Source organism: Misgurnus anguillicaudatus, chromosome 4 (assembly GCF_027580225.2).
Source record: "Misgurnus anguillicaudatus chromosome 4, ASM2758022v2, whole genome shotgun sequence".
NCBI lineage: Eukaryota > Metazoa > Chordata > Actinopteri > Cypriniformes > Cobitidae > Misgurnus > Misgurnus anguillicaudatus.
This window is the reverse complement of record NC_073340.2, coordinates 3195547-3218666: the sequence shown is the minus strand read 5'-3', so window position 1 is coordinate 3218666 and position 23120 is coordinate 3195547. Positions and strand designations below refer to the sequence as shown.

Below are 23120 nucleotides of genomic sequence, written 5' to 3'. Positions count from 1 at the left end.
AATAAAATTGAATTGAATTGAACATGAGGTTTTTGGTTGTTCTCTATAAAGACATGAATGATCTGAATGTTTTGTGTAATTATTTTTAGACACATTATGTTTGTCAATACCCTTGACTTAGATGAAGATTAGATAACATTTTATGACAAACTATTCAGAAAACTATGAAGTTCCAAAAGGTTCACATACTTTTTCTTGCCACTGTATATTTTTGCGTTATTTTAACTTAAAAAATGAAGTGGTGAGAGTTTTAAATTTTAGTTGTTGTGTTAGTTAAGTTTTTATGTACAGTTATTAATTTTACTGACTCAACCTAAATCTTAAACCTCAGTTTATGCCAAATGCAAAAATTTTCTTTCATTTAGTTTATCAAATAATATTTAGAGCTATATTTTATTTAATTTCAGTTAAGAAAAATATTACATTATAATAACCCTGCTAAGGTAAAGAAGTGAATGAAAATAAACAAAGCAGCCGGGCAAATCAAAACAGACAGTTTCAGGCTTATAATGCCCAATGTTTGCTTTTGTGCCCTTCAGAGGTTACGCATGATGAAAATCTATCAGTACACACACTAGACAAGTTCAGTGGAGACCATAGACATTAATGGTGTTGAACAATATAATGCAAAACTGTGCAAACATGATCATGTGTACAGAAAGGAAAAATGACATAATAATACTGCAGTTAAAGTCCAGTCAAAGCAGTTATTGTCTGGATAGACAAAGAATATATTGATGCACAAGGATGCACACAATCGATGTGTGATAAAAAACCTGTCTGTCTGTAGTACCTGCAAGAATGTAGTGCTGTGAAAAGACTGCATGAGGAATCCCTTACGATTCTTACTGCCCTTTTCCTGAAGTGCAATGTGTACACATGTACTGTAGTCTACTTTTATTTGGGTAAACGAAAGACAAACATATGTTCAGTTGTTTATTTGTGTAACCAGAAAGACGAGTCAATCAAGTATGCCAAGTCAAGGTTTCCATGGTGATTTAATAAAATGGAAATGTTTGACGCACTTTCATTTAAAGTGTGTATCTCAGTTGAGCCATGAGGTTGTATGTGATCTTGCTCTGCTTTATTGTCAGGATGCACTGCACGCAAGGTAAGTTTGCTCATGAATGGGAATATGTTTACCAATACAAAATCAAATGTACATTTCAAACAGTTTTATTTTTTATATTTGCTCTTTCAATTTTTCTCGATTAGTTTAACAGCTGAATACTTGAAAAGTGTGAAGTCACAGTGAGATTTTGTAATGCAGTGATACGCAAACAGGTGTACATGACCCTGACGGTCCTTCAGCAGGTTCTAGGAAGTACTCATAATGACTGTTAAACCTAGAAAACAGAAAGTTAATGATGATTAATAATGATTTATTTTAGGTAAGTCTATTTGTGGGCAGTAGATGTGCAAACCTGATTTGGTTGGATGACAATTAGGGCAAGAATATTGTACTGAATGGGTCTGTTAACACCCACAGTGGAGTGACCGCTAGTAAAACAATTGTCTAACTTTATAGCAATGCGCCAGTAAGAAATGTACCTATTCTCAATCATGGATCTTCTGGACCAGTGGTTATACTGTTATTAACTTTATTTAAAGTCACTGTAAACATTTATTATTGCACTTAAATGTTTAAGTTTAAATTAACAAGTCATTTCAACCGTTTTGTCTGTGAGGAGTTGGTATGAATTATTATTAATAAAAATAAGTTAAATGGGCTTAAGTTACGTATTTACAAATTACATTTTTATAATTTATAGTAACTACTGCTAACTAGTCAAAAAAGTTGAGATGACTTATTAATTCAAGTTGTTTAAGTGCAACAAGACATGTTTACACTGTAGGGTTTCACATACTCTTTTTTTAAAACTCTTGTAAATATTTAAATGATATATTAATTTCAAATATAATAATGTGCGTTATTCATCATACCAGATTGTGATTGTTGATTAATGTAACTTAAATCAACATCAATACAGATTTCAAGATAAATGTTACACTACAATGCAGTCATTTCAAAGGGATTACCACTTTACTGTAAAACAAAAGATTTTAAAACATAGACACTCCTACCTAAGGCTCTAAATTCTTCTTCTTCCTTTATTTCTTTACGTCATTCCAGCATGTACGGCTACTGTATATTCATGGCGAGAACCAGTTAATCCATAGGCTAGGGGAGGGACAATTTGGAGGCTCTAAATGATTAAAGGGAAAAAGTTCATACAAAGAACTGTTAAAATAGCTTCTAAGTTTGAGTTGCACTTTATTTTACAGTATGTACTGCTTACATATTTTTTACTCATAAAAAACTGGTTAATCCATGAACTTAATGTGGGTTAGGGTTAGTTTCAGGGCTGGAACTAAGTAATTACATAGTTACACAACAAGTACGTAGTATACATGTGGAACTAGGCCTGTATTAACAAAATATCTTAAGGCTAAGATTCTAGCTTACTGTTTAGGAGAAATTCTTAATGGGTGTGTCAGGCCTGGGACTTAGGAATTTTTGCTCTAAGAGTGTTTTTTACAAAGTGTTTTAGCGCTAACACTAGCTCCTAAATCTGTGAAAAGCTAGGGATAGTCAAGAGTCACTTAAAGGGATAGTTCGGCCAAAAACGATATTAAACCCATGATTTACTCACCCCCAAGCTGTCCGAGTTGCATATGTCCATCGTTTTTCAGACAAACACATTTTCGGATATTTTAGAAAATATTTTAGATATTTCTGTTCATTAAATGTAATGTTGCGGGGTCCAGCAATAGTCCACGACCTTCAAGTCCAAAAAAGTGCGTCCATCCTTCACAAATTAAATCCAAACCTTCCGGTAGCGCCGCCATCTTAGACTCAGGAGAGAGGATTAGCGTAGTGTACGCACTTTTCTTAGTGACGTATGACAAATTCGGAGGGCGGGGGCACAGAGCAGCAGCAGAGAAACTCTGTACGCTGCGTAAGCTCTCATCCTGAATGCGCATCACTCCAAAATGGCGGCGCTACCGGAAGGTAGTTTATAATGTTAATAACATTTTAAATATGGATATTTCTACAACAACACCGCACGGATTACCCACAGAAGACCTTTGTTTATCATCCTGGAGCCGTTTGGATTTAATTTGTGAAGGATGGATGCACTTTTTTGGACTTGAAGGTCGTGGACTATTGCTGGACCCCGCAACATTACATTTAATGAACAGAAAGATCTAAAATATTTTCTAAAATATCCGAAAATGTGTTTGTCTGAAAAACGATGGACATATGCAACTCGGACAGCTTGGGGGTGAGTAAATCATGGGTTTAATGTCGTTTTTGGCCGAACTATCCCTTTAAGGGGAGGTTTCCCAGACAGGGATTAGCTTAAGCCAGGACTAGGCCTTAGTTTAATTAAAGGGGCAGTGAATCTGTAGATTTTATTGTTTTATACTGTTGTCTGAGGTCTACTTATGATGTTGGCGTGGTTTTTACATAACGGAATAAGTAATAGGCTATTTTGTAACATGGATAAGTGGAGAAATGGTTCGTTTGAAGGGGCGGGCCGTATTGAAGACCTGGACGTAAACGCCCACTGCTATGATTGGACAGCTTCATTCCCCATCATTACATGTGGGGAAATGTTTTAAAAACATTAATATGTAAAAAAAGCAGCCGAACACATATATGTTTGAGCCACAAAAGATTCTGGGTGCTAAAGATGATACACATAAATGACAATACGTATAGTAAAGTAGAAACAAATCTTTAAACTCGACGTGACTAAATTACCATAAACAACACAGTAAGCGTGCATACGAATCTAAACTGCGGCTGATGAGTCCTTATCAATAACTTTGTATATTTCTATTGTGCTTGTGAGGTTGCTCTTAAGTACACGTAGTTATATGATTAAAAAGGTTTGTTGAGTGTTTGACCTTTCAAACGCAACTTGCTTAAATGACCTTATACAACACAGTAAGCGGGCATCAGAATCTACATTACGGCTGGTAAGTCCTTCCTTATCACTAACTTTGTATATTTCTACTGTTATATTACAGTCGTATTAAGTGTTGCACCTTTATTATTCGTTTAATGTTTTTAGTAAATTAAAAAAGTCAAACACACGTGTTTAGACATGGATCTTACAACAGGACAGCTCTTACAAAGCAATAGTGAAACGCAGTAACGTTATCTTAAATAAAGTCAACCAGACCAGATATTGAAAGCCTCTACCCCGGCGGCGCACATCTAGAAGAGACTTAACAGTATAAGCCAGGGTACCATCGATAAGCTGAGGGGCGGGAGGGACGGGAGCAGAAGGAATCGGATTAAGGGGAGAGAAAATACCGTTTTTAACTTAGAAACAAGGAAAAACGTATCGACCAGACCGAGAGTACGTGGCAATCTGAGCTTAACTGTCAAAGGATTGATTAACTAAATAATACTAAATGGCCCAAGGAAACGGGGTGGGGTGCCAGCTTACGAGAAGGCTCCCGGAGAGGCAGATCCTTGGAAGAAAGCCATACTTTCTGCCCACAAACAAAGCGAGGGGCGGGTCTGCGGTGACGGTCAGCCGCGGCCTTGTTTCATCTGGATGCTTGGAGAAGGAAATTTCAAGCCCTCCTCCAGGTGCGTTTGCAACGTTGGACGAAGGCTAGCGCAGACGGAACCGCCGCATCGAATTCTTGAGACGGGAAAGAGGAGGCTGGAACCCCATGGACGCCTCGAAAAGGGACATATTAAGGGAAGCCGTCGTGAGGGAGTTGTGTGCGTAGTCTACCCAGGGTAACTGTTGGCACCAGGAATTCGGATATTGGGATGTCAGACAGCGGAGCGCTTTACCTAGATCCTGATTAGCCCGTTCACACTGCCCATTAGTCTGAGGGTGATAACCTGAAGACAAGCTGGCCGTGCAACCGATCTGTCTACATAACTCCTGCCAGAATCGAGAAATAAACTGGGGACCTCTATCTGAAACAACGTCTGTAGGCAGACCATGTAAGCCAACGTTCTCCTAATTCCCGGATGGCAAACTAACTTGGACTCATGACACCACTGGATAACCTCAGAGCGTAACGCATCCGGAACCCACAATCGGACCCGTTGGACACTCAACTGGCAGTTCACTCTCTCGGCCGGCCCGCTTAACTCTTTGTTTGATGTCCCAACGCAGGGAAACCCACCACCCGCCCCTCCGGGAGGATGGTTTCGTCTCTGGTGAGCTGAGGACCTTCGAACACACGGGAAAGGGCATCGGGCTTGGTATTCTTAGAGCCAGGCTGGTACGAGAGAGTGAAGTTAAACCGATAAGTCCATCCACAAAGCGCGCCCGGAGGGCCTCCTCATTCCACCAGCAGGTGGCAGCAAGAGTCTTGAATTCAATAGCGTAGTCTGTCACAGACAACCCAGATTGGGTGAAACGGGTCAGGTGGGCGGCAGCAGCATTGCCGTGGACAGAACGGTCAAATAATTTCTCCATCTCACCTCGGAATTCATTGAAAGAACGGCAACAGGGGTCATGGGAAAGCCCGGCAAGCGGCTGGATCTCCGTCGTAAGGTGGAGGATCTGTTACATGGGGCTCCCTTTCGGATGGAGATGAAGATGGAGAATGCTCGCGTCGAACCTGATCTAGACAGGCGGTGAGGTCGGCGACTCGGGCAGCGAGATCGTGTATCTCTCTATTGGTGGAGGATAACTGGGCTGTGTGCTTGCCCCACCAAGAGCCCTGCTGAGCGATCGCCGTTCTCATCGAATCGACCTCTGCGGGATCCATAAATGGCGAGTCCATTCTGTAAGGAACGACAGAGTCTGGATCCCAATTTTCCATATATTCTTACCCCCTAATTACCCCAAACTTAAAATATTGTTCCCTTATACCTACAAGTACATACTGTAGAGGTACGCTGTAAATTCGGTTTAATTACGAAGCCGCCGAAGCTTCCGTGTCATCATCGTACAGTCTATGTGCCTGTTGTACCAGAGTTTAAACGATCCATGTCGCACAGTGTGATACGGTAATCTTCTTATAGAAGTGCAAAAATCCTGCAGTGTATTCCGGGTCTTAAAACATAAAGGTGCTACACAATGCCATAAAATGAACACTTTTTGGCTGTATGGTTTCATAAAGAACCTTTAACATCTGAAGAAACTTTCTGTTTCACAAAAGGTTATTTAAAAAAAAACACATTATTTTTTTTAGTATAACAAGGTAATAAATTTTTTTTTCTTTTAAGAACCTTTGACTGAATAGTTCTTTGGGGAACCAAAAATGAGTTTAAGAGTTTAATATTCATTAATTGTTTATGAAATGCAGACAAGGCTGTAAATTAGATCAACATCTATGTGTGCAATTATTAATACTTAGCATACATTTTACAATCTTTTTTTATAAATGATAACATCAAGATCAACCCTGCCCTTCTCTTAGCTTAGGATTTCTACCCATTCCTTATTAAAAGTTGGTCTGAGCAGCTTTGTGAATAGGTTTTGAGAGGAAAGCTCTTGGGGGTTAAATGTTTTGTGAATACGAGCCCTGGACTGTAAAATTAAAGCGCTACCATTCTTTTTACTGCACTGCTCTTTCTCAGCAGACTTGAATGCACACATAGATTACATAATAAGAGCAGCAGTCACACTAATAGACTCCTACTGAAGTGTGGTCTTTAATTTGTTTTATATCATTTATCAGATTGTGGAATAGCTCCTCTAAACACACGTGTTGTGGGAGGCACAAATGCCTTACCTGGCAGCTGGCCCTGGCAAGTCAGCATACATTTCAATGGCAGACCAACCTGTGGCGGTACTCTGATTCACAGCCAATGGGTGATGACAGCTGCTCACTGCATTGCTTCGTAAGAGACCTCTATTATTTTACTCAAAGGGATTTTAAATGATATTGTACAACAGTGACAAGTGTATTGTTATTATTTGGAATTCAGAATATGCTGTTTCATGAGAATGGCGTCATTCATTTTATTTAAAGGCACCTTTCAAAACACTTAAGGACACTGTACAGTAAAAATAAAGGTCATAAAACAAATCAAGACAATACAACAAAGCAACAGCTACTGTATATAATCAAAAAACAAATTCAGATTAGTATAATCAGTATTAGTGTTAGTATAATCAGATTTACTGTACAATCCAAGCACACAAACATTGAGTACTTTATCTTGAACAAATGCAGGTTATGTCATAGATACCGAAATGCTGTTGGATATGTGACTACACCTCTGCATGCCTTACTGTTTGTAGAAACAAAAAGTAAGTTCTTATTTCCTTTACCTTCCCATTTCACCAGCACTGACATCAACCAATGGACTCTGTACCTAGGAAGAGAAACACAGATCACATCTACTGCCAACCCAAATGCCAATGAAGTGAGTGTTGGTGTTCAATCCATCACTGTCCATCCAAAATACAACAACACACTTTACGATTATGACATCTGCCTGATGAAACTGAATGAACCTGTGATCTTCACTAACTACATCCGTCCAGTCTGTCTGGCATCCAATGCAAGTGTTTTTCACAATGCCACGACCTGCTGGGCTACAGGTTGGGGAAAGATTGGAAAAGATGGTGAGTGTCCCAAAACCAGCAATTCGTAGCTTTAAATGTGCATTTGTGCAAATTATGTCAAATTAACACCACTAATACATTCTGCTGTACAAAGCCAAAGCGCAGTAACTATGCAATTGGTCAAAATTGAGTTAAGGGTTGAAATGGGCTTTGTGAGATCTGTTGTGTCTTGTGATAAAGTCTCCTGGTTCAATTTTGTCCCATTTCAGAGAAACATGTGTGCCAAAATTGCAGTAACATGTTTGACTGCCTGGTGTAAAAACTTTAAGGGCATTTTTCTCGGTTTCAGTGTTTGCGCAGTGTTCAGCCTTTGGAGGGCAGCATTGTCTAAGGACCTTTTAGACTTGCCATTTACTGTAGGGCTTGCTATATGGATTGCAAAAAAAAATTAGGCAAATGTAACAAAATCTTCTTCCAATCGTATGCAAACATCAAAATGTGCTTTTGCTGCCGGGTCTTGAATGCAAAAATCACATATTTTATACAAAACTTACATGACCAAATCAAATGGAAAACAATCGTAACTGAATTTTTGTGGTAGAGAAGCAAGGAACAGTCAAGAGATGCAAATCCAAGTGCAGTTAAGATTTATTGAAATAATCCACAATGAGAGAGAGAGAGAGAGAGAGAGAGAGAGAGAGAGAGAGAGAGAGAGAGAGAGAGAGAGAGAGAGAGAGAGAGAGATGCAACAACAGAAGTTGAAAATACTTGAGCGTCATGTAGAGTATGTAGAGTTCAGAAGTTCAAGTTCATGAGCTATTGGAATACATTAATTTAAAGGACAGCGATTTCTTTTCATACTTAAAAGTCAAGATTTACAATATTTATATATTTTATATTTATGTATTTGTATGTAGTTACAAAGTAAATCAACTATTATAGTAAGATAAATTCAGTCAGCTGCTGGTACTGTACATGCCTTGTTAACATATTTTACACTGTATCCAGCAACTAATACATTTTTTACTTTAATATTGTGTGGTAACCATTTAATAAAAGCAATAAGGTACTTGAGGCATGTGCTGTGTATTGTGAATATGTACTTATTCACGATACAGCACAGCTTCTCGTACCTTATTGCTTGCTTATAATGTATAGACTGTGTGCTATCTCATGTAAATACAATACAAAGAACAAGACTCATAAGGCACTTCATGTATTGTAAATTGTAATAAGACTCTCAGTGTACATAGTGTACTTTTTGTTTCGTTTTCCTTTTGTTGTTATAGTTGTCTGTTGGAATGACAATATGCCTTTCAATTTTTTTCATCTCTGAAATGATATGGATTGTACTAATACAACTTATTAAAGGTAATCACCTCAAGATGATTTAATACATACCTATCTTTTTTCAATTTGTGCGCTTTTGGTCTTTGTGCAGTGCTTCGTGAGTGTGTTGGCATTTGGCCTGGCCCCATTCATTCCTTAGGATCCAAACAAAAGTTTTATTTTGTACCACCATACTTACTTGTGTAACTACACTCTTAGAACGGATGTGTTAAAAACAACACATTAGTGTTGATACTGGGACAACACACTAAATGCATTGTAGCAGAATCCAGAATCCACTCATCTCTGTGTTATTATTGAAACAACATATTTTGTGTTACTTTTAACACAACTTGTGTTTTATTTTAACACAAAATCAACAGAAAATGACACATTATGTGTTAAAATACACATAATGTGTTAAAAGCTTAACACTAAAAAATGTGTAAAAAATGTACACATCCTTTCTAAGTCTTTAAATGAATAGGAATGAGTGGGGCTAGGCTAGATGCCGGCACATTCACGGGGCGCTGTACAAAGATTAAAAGTGCACGCATTTAAAAAAGATAGGTATGTATTCATTCGTCTAAGTCGAGATAAGAACATAGTAAAATATTGAGAATATTGTGTTTACTATCATTTCTCAAAATATCTTATTTTGTGTTCATCAGAAAAAAAGAAAATCATACAGGTTTAGAACAACACGAGGATGAGTAAATGTTGACAGATTTTTTTTATTTTAAAGTGAACTATCCCTTTAACTGAAAATACAGACTGATTAAATTTAGATTTTTGAGAAGGATAATACAGTCCCTTCTTTCCCCAACCCTTGTAGATTGGTGAGCAGTTGTTCTAATATTAACAAACTGTTTTAATGGTGAGGTAAGACTACACAACAGACAAATATGTACGTACATAATTAATCAAATTATCCCAACTTAGCAAATTGAACAGTGATGATACTGAAATTATTTCTTTTCAAGAATTTTTAGTGATTGTTTATACAAAGATTCCAGTGGTTTCTAGTAGTTAAGCTAGCTTGTGACCAGGTCGTTAAACAATACGTAATATAAGAAATAGTCATGGAATTGCACATACATTAAAGAGGATTCAGATGACATATAATCACGAATAAATCGAATATTTAATAGATTAAATCTGACGCCGGTTACAGACCTTTTTGACCTGAGCAATAAATGACAGTTTGGAATTGATCAAGACATTGAGATACTTATATTCAGATACAACTTGTAATCTTTCCCCTGATACAAAAACATCTGGCACCACATTTAAACTATTGGTTTTGGTAAAGAACATACTTACTGTTTTAGAGATGTTTAACTGTAAACAGCATTTTATAGCCAAGTTGTGACATTAAAGGAATAGTCTACTCATTTTCAATATTAAAATATGTTATTACCTTAACTAAGAACTGTTGAATCATCCCTCTATCACCTGTGTTTGTGCACGTAAGCGCTGGAGCGCGCTGCGACGCTACGATAGCATTTAGCTTAGCCCCATTCATTCAATGGTACCATTTAGAGATAAAGTTAGAAGTGACCAAACACATCAACATTTTTCCTATTTAAGACGAGTAGTTATACGAGCAAGTTTGGTGGTACAAAATAAAACATAGCGCTTTTCTAAGCGGATTTAAAAGAGTAACTATATTTTATGGCGTAATAGCACTTTTGGGAGTACTTCGACTCGCCTGAAAAGTCCGCTCCCCTTCTCACTCTCATAATGGGAGAGGAAGGGTGTTACTGCGCCGAGTCGAAGCACTCCCAAAAGTGCTACCACGCCACAAAATATAGTTACTCTTTTAAATCCGCTTAGAAAAGCGCTATGTTTTATTTTGTACCACCAAACTTGCTCGTATAACTACTCGTCTTAAATAGGAAAAACGTTGATGTGTTTGGTCACTTCTAACTTTATCTCTAAATGGCACCATTGAATGAATGGGGCCAAGCCAAACGCCACCGCAGCGTCGCAGCGCGCCCCAGCGCCCACGCGCACACACACAGACGACAGAGGGATGACTCAACAGTTCTTAGTTAAGGTAATAACATATTTTAATATTGAAAATGAGTAGACTATTCCTTTAACCAGGAAATCTGTAAGTTCATTTGCACTACTTCCGTGTATATAAATAACAGTGTCATCTGCATACATTTGAATGTTAGTGTTAGGACAGATCGATGGAAGTTCATTAATATAAAACGTAAAAAGTAGAGGACCCAAAATAGATCCTTGTGGAACACCAGTCTCTATACCTAGAGCGGCTGACTTATGTTGATAATGTTTTAAAATATTGATAATGTTTGTGATAGGATTACCTAAGGACAATCTAAGCTCTATAAGCATTAACACATCCATTCCAAATATATTCTTTGCTCTAAATTGTTTAAGAGATGCAATTGTTCTTCTAACTTCTGATTCAAAGACTGCCCTTAAAATAAGGGCTTGTTCCATTGTATTAGCTAGATAAACTTCTGTATACTTAGGAGAGAACCATTGTGCAATTGTGATTACAGAGTCCACAAATTGATAATTAAGTGCTTCATCTACTTCAGCTTGATTGTTAGTCAGCTTCCCATTTACCATTAATTCAATTGATGACCTATCTTTCATTTTGTCTCATTTTAAGTAGTTTAACTGATTCCAGATTGTTTTAGAATCACCTCTTGCTTCTTCAATTTTTCTTAAAAAAAGAATATGTTAATTTTTTATACATTGTTTTGTGTCATTTTATTTTATTTAACACACAATGACATTATTATGGACAACACTTTTAACTAGGAACAAATGTGTTGTTTTAACACAAGCGTTTTAAGAGTTTAATAATCAACAGAATCACGGTGCCTAAAACACTTCACCCGTATGTTTTGCAAATGCACTATGCATCTCCATCGTGTTTAATATTCTTTAATTACACAACAGTGGATGAATCTGCATTAGCAGAATGAAATTTACAATTAAAAGGCTGCTTATGGTTGAGTGTTGGTTATTCATTCAATTTCAATCCAATCCGTTTTCTGACAGCATCCCCAAAACCTACTAATTTAATGAGACAAAAATCCACTACAAAGCATTGATGCATAAAGTGATTTGATTCACAAAGTGATAATATACAACCTTATTCTTTAAACATTAAAAAATATATTTAAAAGTTCATTACAATTGTATGTTCGGCTTCAGCATATGGGGCTGACAGTAACTTCTGAGAACTTTTGAGTCTTCGTCATTACTGTCAAAACATATAGTTGACATGACTCTCTCTTTCAATGGCTCTAATCCAGGGCACAGATCTAGGCACACATTACAATTTCAATGACTGACAAAAAAGATACAAGCAGGACTATAAATTATGAATGTCTGTGACAACAAACAAGGAAACATAACAACTGGAAAAATATCTAAATATTCTGTGCTTTGAAGTCTGTCGATAATATGATTTAAAGGCTCTTCCATCTTACAAAAACCTAAAATGTACCCTAACCCACAAGGAAATTGTAAAGTTTGAGGGCTTAACATAAACTCGAAAACAGATGCAAAACACCAAGTATTTAGAAAAAACTGAGAAACAATGGAAAACAATGACCTACACAAACTACAAAAGTTCAAAGCACACAGTGGAGACACAGACAGAGCTCATAACCATATTATTATGTTTTATATCATTTTGAAAGTCCACTGAAAACATGCATTTTTACTTTTTTGGCAAAGACAACGCATTTAAAATGCAACATATTGAGCAAACTAATTTCTAAGGATTTTTTATGTCTCTTGTGCAGGCACTGCCACCTATGTGATAAAGAGTGTAGTACTTATATATCTGTCTAAAGAAGTCACCACTCACCGATGTGCATACAGTACATTAAAAACATTCAGAGTGTAAAATGTGCCAGTATATTTACATTGTTTGCACTCCTAATGTCTAATTTAGCACATTAAAAAATAAAACATGTAAGTGCTTATTGTCTCATGCCATTAACTGTGAGAAAATGATTATATTCAGTACAGTATACAGGGTTTTGACTCAGTACCTTAGCAGTGGGGAACATGCTTTTCTGCTAAGTATTTGTACAGTACAGTTAAAAAGCAAATGAACTGCTGCTAAAATATGTGTAGTGATGTTGACAAGCAGTCTCTTCTGTAATCAGAGCCATGCTGTATACTGGTCAGCACTACTTTTATTATTTATCTTTATGCGTATTGTCGTACAGGGGTCTCTAACATTTTTGTGAGCAAGGCCAATGGAAAACAATCTGCTCTATCAAGTCTACTCAAAACTTTTTTTCTTTTACTTGTTGATTTTATTTTGACCATGCTGTAGTGTATTGTATTGTTGTTGCACTGTCTTCTATCTTTTGCACTCTTTTGTCTTTCACTGTTTGTGCTGGGTTGCACGCATGTGCTTTATATGGCTAGGCTAAAACTTCCTTTTTTAGTCATAAGTCCATCTAACAGTTGACTTGTGTGCATGTGTGCAGGCGGAGTAAGTCTTGCGCATGTGGTTACATGTTTCCTGATATGGCAAAACTCAGCAGTTGCACACATATTGGCAAATTTATTTTTATTCCCCTTTACTTCCTTCCAAAATATACCCAAGTCTGTACGTGCACACACAAACACTGTTTATCTTTGTGACAGAGGTTTTGCCGGCTCCCAAAACTCTTCAGGAAGTAGAAGTCCCAATCGTGAGCAACAGGCAATGTGCCTGCCAGTACAAGCCAACAGATGGTGATATAATCACATCACAGATGATCTGTGCAGGGAGAGCGGGCAAAGGAGTTTGTCAGGGAGTGCAATGAAAAAAATTTCAAATAACATACGTATGTCCATTTCTTAAAAATTAAACACCTCATCTTATTTTAATCAGAGGTTCTCAAATGGTTTTGGATCAGGACTTGAATGTGAACAACATGAACAGAAGTTACATTAAAGTGTTAAAGTCAGTGGCAGGATGTGTATTTTACACCTTCAGTAGTGTCCTACCTGATTTAATCCTCCATAAATAAGACAACAAATCTATAGAAACCATCGTTATACAGTATAACAGCTTGTTACGAGAAAGATATATATATACACACACTGTTATAGATGGCTTCAGCTGCAACATTTGATACTTTTCGCTATGTTTTAGTGTTAATTAGGTTAACTTTAGCAGTACCCTTTTTGACCATCCAATCAAAAGACGTGAAAATATCAACTACTATAGATGGCCCTGAAGTCGCCAACTTGAAATCTGATTGGTTAAAGGTTTCATTGTCATTCATTTTAAGCTTACAGGGGCCAGCACTACTCATTCTGAAGGTCTCAAAGCAGAGTTTCTCATCCCTGCCTGGCAACGCATGATGGCTAAAATATAATTGGATAAAAGCTCCACCATAAAAATACCCTACTGGAAGCAGCGCAACCTTGAGAAAATGTATGAAATTAAGAGAATATTGGGAATACAATGCACATTTATGGAAAATATATTATGTCAGTGATTCTGATAGTATTTAGGCCAGAAAAGAAGGCCTTGCATGTCCTGACCGTCCACCAATGGTTAAAATGTATTTACAACAAGTTACCATTTCAAGTGGATCAAAGCCTTTCATAAAAGTCGTCTAAAATTGTACTTTTTTGATCAACTTCAAATGTTGACGACTAGTATAGCATGAACAAAAATAGTAACACTTGTAACCATGTAAACTGAACAGGAACAATATCATAATACTTTTTTGACTCATATTTGGATTACTCAACTATCATAAAAACAATAATTTACTCACCCCCATGTCATCCAAGATGTTTATGCCTTTCCTTCTCCAGTTGAAAAGAAATTGAGGCATAAAGGTCTTATCTAGCAGGACAATCATAGTTTTCACCAGAAAAAAAGTAATATAAGTACATTTTAACCACAACTAGACGACGACGCATCTAGTGCAAACGAGAAGTTGTGATTAAAAAGTACTTATTTTAATTTTTGGGCGAAAATGGTGATCGTTTCACTAGATAAGACCCTTATGCCTTGGTTGAGATCGTTTACAGTCCTTTAAAGCTGAATTGAAACTGTAAACTGTTGAGGTCCACTAAAGTCCACTATATGGAGGAAAATCCTGAAATGTTTTCCTCAAAAAACTTAAAAAGCACCTATTTAATTGCTGAAAAACAACGTTATTTTGTGTATTTAATATAATACAATGTGCTTTCACTCTCTCCCTAAAACGCACAGATTCCAGTCAGCTGGAAATGTGACGCTTATTACCATGTTTGAAAGATTCTGTTGCTAACAGGAATTAACTTACAGGCTGTGAGGCTGAAGCGGGAGGAATTATGATAATGTCGGTCTTGTCTACATCACCAATCCCAGGAAGTTAACTGTTGCCTACAATCCGTGTGTTTGTTGTAGTCCAAGAAAAGAGATTTACGTTGGAGATGATAACTCTCCAACTTTAACTCATTGTTTACTTTGGGGTTTATACCTTTTGCATATCGTTAACATGACGATGAATCGTTAACAAGGACGATAGGTGCTCTTTAATCTTTTCTCGACTGAACAAAGAGAAAATTATCAGAATTTGCTTTTTATGAAAGTGTGGAATATTCCTTTAATCATTGTTCATTTTCTTTAACACACACTGATATATCTAATGTTTACCATATCTACAAAATAAATAAATGTATTCACATTTAAAATAAAGGCCGGTTACTCTTAACCTGTCTTGCTATCGCTATTTAAACACCCGCCTGTTTCTCTGTCTGTTTTTTCTGCAGGGAGATTCTGGGGGTCCATTGCAATGCAAACAGGGTTCTGTATGGGTTCAGGCTGGGATCACGAGTTTTGGCGTACCCTGTGCCACAGAGGGCTTCCCAGAGGTCTATTCGCGTGTTTCTGAGTTCCAATCTTGGGTCAGTGAGAATGTAAATGAAACTGACATTGGCTTTGTGACTTATTTGTCCAGAGGAACAGACAGAAGCAGTAACTTTAATTGTACCACAGCTGTCTCAAATGGGGCCATTTCGCTTAAGTTCACATGCAGTTCTAATTTTATCATTATCTTTACCACACTTACCACACTTAACTTCCTTATTGCTCATACACACATTGAACTGACTCACTGAGCTCTCTGCATATTGTAATGGAAACTATGAGGAACTATTACAGTGAAAACTTAAATTGTAAGACAGGACAGAAAAAGTAAATTATTTAAAGGGGACATATCATGGAAATCTGTTTTTTATGTTTAAGTGCTATAATTGGGTCCCCAGTGCTTCTATTAACCTAGAAAATGTGAAAAAGATCAACCCAGTAACTTAGTTTTGGTAAAAAAAATCTTTGCTGCCTTACATTTTTTTAGCGGAATCAACTCATATTTACAAGTCATTTTAACTTACTATTATTATTATACTGACTAGAGATAATAATAATAATAAGTTGACATGACTTGTAAATCTGAGTTGATTCAACTATAAAACGTTTTTACACTGCATTCTCTTCAAGCATTGAAATTTGGCTCCCCTTGTGATGTCAGAAAGGGGATAATACAGCCCTTTAATCTGCACTATCCAACCACGGCACCTACACATTTTAAAGTGTTATAATAACTGATCTGTCATAATGTTTATTTAAACACAAATTAACCTGCTGTTGGAAAGCAACCCTGTGATGTATGAGACTTTATTTCTATTTTACCGTAACTGTGGCCATGCAAACATTGTATCTCGTGTATGTACACATAAACCACACCTGAGATCAAATAAATAAACTGGAAATCTTTTTTTATACTGTTTATTTCATCCAAACTTCATGTTGCACTGAAGCAAGGACATACATTTACTTCCGTTCTACGCTTGTTGATGTACTTGTTCCCTATCCCATTGCATTACCTTTTTAACCAGACATATACTGTATGCGGTAAGAAATTAAAGTCTCAATGAAAATGGTTGAATACCTGTGAAGTCCACTTTACAAGGCAGTATTAGGTGATTTAAATGTACTGTTAGTTTCATGTAAATAATTATATTGTAAATATTGTAGATTCACATCGTGATTCATGAAATTCTGCTTTAAGGCAAACAAATGCTGTGTATTGTCACGTTGGTATTATCAGTGTTTCTGGTGGAGGTCTATAGGCACACTTAATGTGTTGTTTATTTAATAAGCATGATTGGCCACAAACAGAGACTCTCCGACCGCAGCTCCTGCATCTCCGGAAGAGACATATTTACCAACGCATGCTGCGCTGTTGTTCTGCAGAGGAAAACAATAAAACAGCATGAATAGGATGTTAAAACAATTGTAAAGATCTAGTAGAGGAAATAAAAACATATAATTTATCTTCGTCATACAAAACCTTCTGATGGTATCTGTGTTCATACCTGACATAGCAGTTGGAAGGCCTACAAGTGTTGATTATTAACATGCTTTTATTAATATCAGGGCTGCCAGGGTTAAGATGTTAACTGTATTGGGCGTTTCCCGGACAGGGCTTATCCGAGTTCCAGACTAAAATGCGTGTTTGAGCTGCCTTCATTTTATTTTATTTTTTTTAATTCATTTAATATATCAGTGTCACTGTTTTGTCTCAAGACTCACACAAGTATCGATTTTTGTAGGTATGTTTGTAAAAACTACTTAAATGTCCTTATATACAGTAAGTAAGGCCTAAACCGTTCCAAATGTTTAATGCCTTTGAATGGCATAGAAAAGAATTTGAATTGAATTGAATGACTTCGAGACCAACAAAAGGGTTTGTATGCAGAAAGTGGTTAGGACACAGTGGTTTTAGAAACTAAACAAAAGGTCTGAATTCCTTTGAAGCTTTAAACTCAAAGGTGTTGAATAGTGTTACATACTATGGCTCTTTTAACAAATTCCTCCTGGCAGGCTTTGCCATTCTCCTTCTTGCCTCCCCAGGCTTTCAGTGCCGAAGCTTGTAGGGCGCGACCATATGAGAATGTAAGAGCCCAGGGCTTTTGTAGAGGACATTGGTTGATGGCGTTCAGGTTGATTGTGGCCTCTGCCTCACTTTGACCACCAGACAGGAAAGTGACACCTTTGAGAGAGAAGATGGTAGGGGTTGGAGTTGTGTATTCTATTTTGCAACATTAAATATCATTTTTATTTCTAAATTAGAATACAGAATTCAAATCACATGGCATAACATTCATATCCAATTGGTGTAGAAATTATTTTATGAAAAATGTATTCTGCTTATCCAATAAAAGTCTTCATGGTTTTTGGCTATAATATAAATGAAAGATTACATCTTATCTATTAAAGGATAAACAATTAATGTGTCCTTGCCAAATGACCGATAGGAAACAACAGGAATCACATAAACAAAAAGTATAAGATGTACACATTTGGCATGTAGGCTACTTTAATCCACAGCAACAGTCCATTAAAACTATACATTTAATGAGTAGGCCTACATCCAAAGTCCAGATAAACTTCTTCTCTTTACACACAAAAAATGCCGGGTTATTTTTTATCCATGGTTGGATCAACAAGAGACAAACTTAACCGTTGGGTTAAATGAACCTAGAAAATGTCCATATCTGACTCGACCATAGGTTGAAACAACCCAGTATTTTGGGCTTAAACAACCCAGCACAAGTTTATTTCATCCCAGTCTCACGAAATTTCGTTATATAGTCACGTATTTTTTATTATTTTTTCGTGATATTATCATGAATTTCCGCGTTTTTCGTGATCGTGTAACGAAATCCTGTCCTCGAGTGACCATCACGTATTGGTTACTCAACTGCTCTGTCCCACTTTCTTACCAGTGTCGCTACGGTTTAGGGTTAGATTTACAAAAAATGACATCCCTACCCAAAACCAACTCTTAACCCTAACTGTGGGTTTACACCAAACGCGAAGCGTGCAATCACATCGCGTTGCTCGCTCTAGATTACTCGCGGGATTTAAGTTAGTGTCCTGCAAATTTTTCGCTCGAGTTAAATATTTTCAACTTGGGCGAATACGCATTTGAGGCGAATAGCGCGTGTTTTCACGCCAAACACCCCGCCCATATCACGTCATTCGCATCGCCCCACGCGAGGTCGCATTTGATTGCGTCTTTGTATTAACTTTGTATGTAATCTACTCGGGCAAATCGTTGAACTCGCATGTGGTGTAAACCCACAGTAACGCCATGCGACATATTAAAAAAATAAATAGTGTAAACCAATGTATAAAGTGAAATTATAATGAAAGCACTAAATCTAACCCTAAACCGAATCGACAATGGTTTAAAAATTGGAAAAAGCAGTTGAGCAACCAACACCTAATAATCACACGAAAACAGGAATTCATTATACGATCACGAAAAAATCATTTATAACTCAAATATTGGATTTGTCCTATTTGACCCAACTATGGGTTTGAAAACAACCCAGTCTAATAAACGCCAACAAACATTAGCCTTAAGGTTTCGGATTAAGTGGATTCCATTTACCAGGAACAGCGGGGGGAACAGTGCGGCGCAGAGCAGTGACAGTTGCCATTGCAATTTCCTGAGGGGAGTACTTGTGGGAGCAAGAGTGACCTGCAGTCACCATATTGGGTTTTAGAAGGGTTCCCTCCAGGTATACATGGTGATCTGAAAGAGCCTTGTACACAGCTGCCAAAACCTTCTCAGTCACATACTGGCATCTCTTCAGGTCATGGTCACCATCAGGCAGGATCTCAGGCTCCACAATGGGCACAATACCATGCTGTCAGAGAACACAGCAATGAAGATCTACGTCTTACTGAGGTGAAACGAAAACGGCATGTGCAAGATCAACATATAGATAATCTCACCATCTGGCAGATGCTGGCATAGCGAGCGAGCACATTGGCATTCTCAATAATTGCAAGATGAGACGGGGTTGTGGGGGTGATCTTCAACACACAGCGCCACTTGGCAAAGTCAGCGCCATCTTTTTTATACTGGGCACAGCGCTCATATAGCCCATCAAGACCTGAGACAAAAAGAGAGATATTATTAATGTGCCAACAGGTGAGGTATATGAATACAGAATTAAATCAGGGGATAGAGAGTCAGATGGGTCATTCCTAATCCCAGCACATACCCTGTGTAGTTGTCTCTCCGTTGGTGCCTGCCAGTGGTACTACACCCTTATCCACCTTGATTCCTACCACCATGCCTCTATCCTTAATCAGCTGAGAGAAAAGCTTGCCATCATCACTTTTCTGATAGAGGGTTTCATGGAAAAGGATTACGCCACCGATGCATGGCTTGATGCTGTCATCGGCAGTAAAAAGTAACTGGCGGTACAGCCTTCTGTTCTCCTCTGTGTTTTCAGCATTGATGCTTTGGAAGCGCTTTGCCACACTCCCTAAACAGACCAGAGGAATTAAATCTGGAAATTTTTGGATTTATGTTTTCTTTCTTTCTTTCTTTCGTTTGTTCGTTCATCTTGTAATATGTAAAGCACTGAACATTTTATAAATTATCTTCTCACAGCTCTTTAATAGCTGCAATTGCACTGCCAAGCCAAAAGCGCTAATCAGTGGACTTCAACATGGTGCCCGCCACCAAAGCACATTCTATTAAAGGCGGAGTCCACGATGTTTGAAAAACGCTTTGGCTTTTGTAGCCAATCAGCAGTAAGGAGCCTGTCTACTAACCGACATCCTTGCCGGGTTGCGTATGTGTGGGGCGGGTCTATCAACAGAAGGTCCAGATTCTATTGGGGTAGGGGCGTGTTTGTTTAGGTGATTTCAAATATCAACATTGGCTTTCGAACATCATGGACTCCGCCTTTAATAGCCTCAATTTAAATATTTATGTATTACATATTTTTAATATTAGCTTGGCTTCTTTTATGTATTTTAACATTTTAGACAGTGATTAAACATATCAACAAGTAAAATCAAATAAAATCAAGTAAAAGAATAGAGTTTTGAGTAGGCTATATCAAAACAGTAGCCATCCAGATGCATGCCAGGGACAGAAAACCGGGCACTATTTAATCCATTGCTAATCTATGAAGACCCAGGATATTATTTAATATAACTCTGACTGTGACAGGTTAAGAATGGCATGACATAATTATTCTTGTTGATAAAGTATTGTTTTAACTTTGGAAGGTAATTGAGAATGAATGTGTTATTTCTGTTCATGTATGCGTTTATACCTGTCGACTCATCAGCTGCAAGAATTCCCTTGCCAGGAGCAACAATTTTCTGAGCAATATCACTCAGCTCCTTCTTCTGCTCCGGGGTCAGGAATGGATATGCATGAGGCATTGTGACTGAAAGCGGGAAGGATATGTTAAAGAAAAATTGGCACTTTGTGCCAGTTTAATTCTTCATAAGTGTCTGGGTGGACATTCAGTCTTTTTATGTAAAAGACATGATCTTCTTTATGAACTACACAACATCTGGTTTTAAAACAATTTTTTTATTACTGACAGACATTTATTCTTGCATAATACATGTTTAACATGCAATAGACAATAATTTAATTTAATGAGATGTTTTGCTCACTTCTTTTTTTTGGAAGACTTTTACCAAAAAAGGATAATAGACAATATTTCATCTTGTCTGCTCCCTTTAGGTCATTGCTAGGTTTTTTTCTAGCTCAAATGATAGAGCATTACGTTAGAGGCACAGAGGTCATAGGTTAAATGTAATGTTAATGCTAGAGAAGATCTTGCTAATTATTGTCCTTTAGCTAGAAATTTAAACCCAATGTCTTAACACATGTCCTAAACAGACACATCACAATAATGTGACAACAATAAAAGGTATCTTTTCGATGCTCTATAACTGGTTGTGACTCAAAGTGAGGTTGTGAAAAAAAAAACTTTCTGAACACAGGAAGGGCTTTTTTTGTTTCCACAAGATTCTCTTGCAAAATATATCTGTGATCAGACTTCCTTGTCTAAAAAGCCAATATCTTTATTCGTACAAAGAACTTCTGCTTTCTTTTGGTGTATAAAAAACTATTACTATTACATGCACGTCTGTATCTCCCCATAATGAGTTAACATGCTCTCTCCTTTGCAATTGAAATGCTTGTGTGGTTTTTTGAGTATTCTATATTATTGACCTTTATCTAAAGTATGTGGGTCATGCTCTTTTCCTCCCCCCAACGCTCAGTCTACATCTCTCTTTTTTTGACAACTGCCTCTCAGTTCAGTCTATATATAATCTAACAACCTTCGGTATTGACTTGTGGCTCCTGCACAAGAATAATTACATTAGATACAAGGATGCCTACAAATATAACAATCTGTCTTTTCTTCTTTATGAATTATAGTTAGCTTAAAGATTTCCTGGCTAAAATGGGTTAATGTCGCATTGTCTACAAATGTAGCAATTCAGATCTGCTTTTACTAAAAATGTTTGGTTACTTTTAAAGAGTGTTGTTACCTGTTTCCTCTTTCTTTTTGCAAAGCTATATATAATTTGCATTAATAGGCTGCCAAAAGGCTTACTGCTGGGTTATTGCATTTGTTCTTATATTGTTCATACTGCTTCCTAAACTACCTTATGGGCTTTTTTAACACTCACATGTTAATTTACCTCCTTCCAATAGGTGTGAACTGTCATAATTTATGCTTGAAATATGCCTACAGTTTCATATTTTCAAAGAATGTTCTTTGCTTAGGATTTTATTTGGTAAAAAGTAAATTGTTAGAAAATGACTTTAGCTGGGGTATACAGACTGGATCATACGTTCATGAAAACATAAGCTTTAAAATAAAGTTAAGGATCTTCTGACCACTAGGAAACAATTGCAAGTTAAAATAGCATGTCAGATAAATTATACTGTTTAAATTTTGATTTTCTTACCTCTTTTGCTGAAAGAAAGAACAAAGAGGAACCCTTGAAGCGACAGAAGAAGGACACAGACCGTGACAACTGCCTGAACTGGTCACTGTATCCACTTTATCTATCATTATGACCCCTCGCATTCAGCTGTCCTGCTAAAATTAGCCTTATCCTGACACAGGAGAAGAGTGGCCCATCCGTGATAAACAGACCAGAGAGAATAATTTACTAATTTAAGTGGTTTAAAGTCTGTAATATGGTTTCTGATATGTTGACATAGTAATCAAATTTGAATACTATAAGTGCTTTTGAGACTTTTTAATGTACTTAAACACATGAAAGTTGCCAGCCATTAGCAAAAGTTAAACATGGGTGTCAAGGCCGGGCTCTGTAGCACCCTCTTTTGACTTTTTGAGTGTTGGGGTTAGTTTTACAGTACCTACTGTATAATCACTACACTTATCCTGCTACGTTACATATATTGTTCTTACTAAATTGGACAATGT

General features: G+C 37.2%; 2 protein-coding genes across 2 annotated transcripts; one reads left to right on the top strand and one right to left on the bottom strand.

The window, feature by feature from the left end:
• Positions 1–359: 359 nt before the first annotated feature.
• Positions 360–16599, top strand: LOC129421093 (chymotrypsin-like protease CTRL-1). The gene is made up of 5 exons (XM_073866545.1): positions 360–1111; positions 6670–6832; positions 7282–7562; positions 13485–13636; positions 15597–16599. The coding sequence occupies exons 1-5, from the start codon at positions 1057–1059 to the stop codon at positions 15942–15944; spliced, it is 999 nt and encodes a 332-aa protein (XP_073722646.1). The 5' UTR covers positions 360–1056; the 3' UTR covers positions 15945–16599.
• aldoab (aldolase a, fructose-bisphosphate, b) lies at positions 16596–22791 on the bottom strand. The gene is made up of 7 exons (XM_055176390.2): positions 22636–22791; positions 20973–21089; positions 19905–20171; positions 19633–19793; positions 19286–19544; positions 17679–17878; positions 16596–17073 (listed from the first exon to the last, which is right to left on the bottom strand). Exons 2-7 carry the CDS (start codon positions 21082–21084, stop codon positions 16978–16980), a joined length of 1095 nt encoding a protein of 364 aa, XP_055032365.1. The 5' UTR covers positions 21085–21089; positions 22636–22791; the 3' UTR covers positions 16596–16977.
• Between the last annotated feature and the right edge of the window lie 329 nt (positions 22792–23120).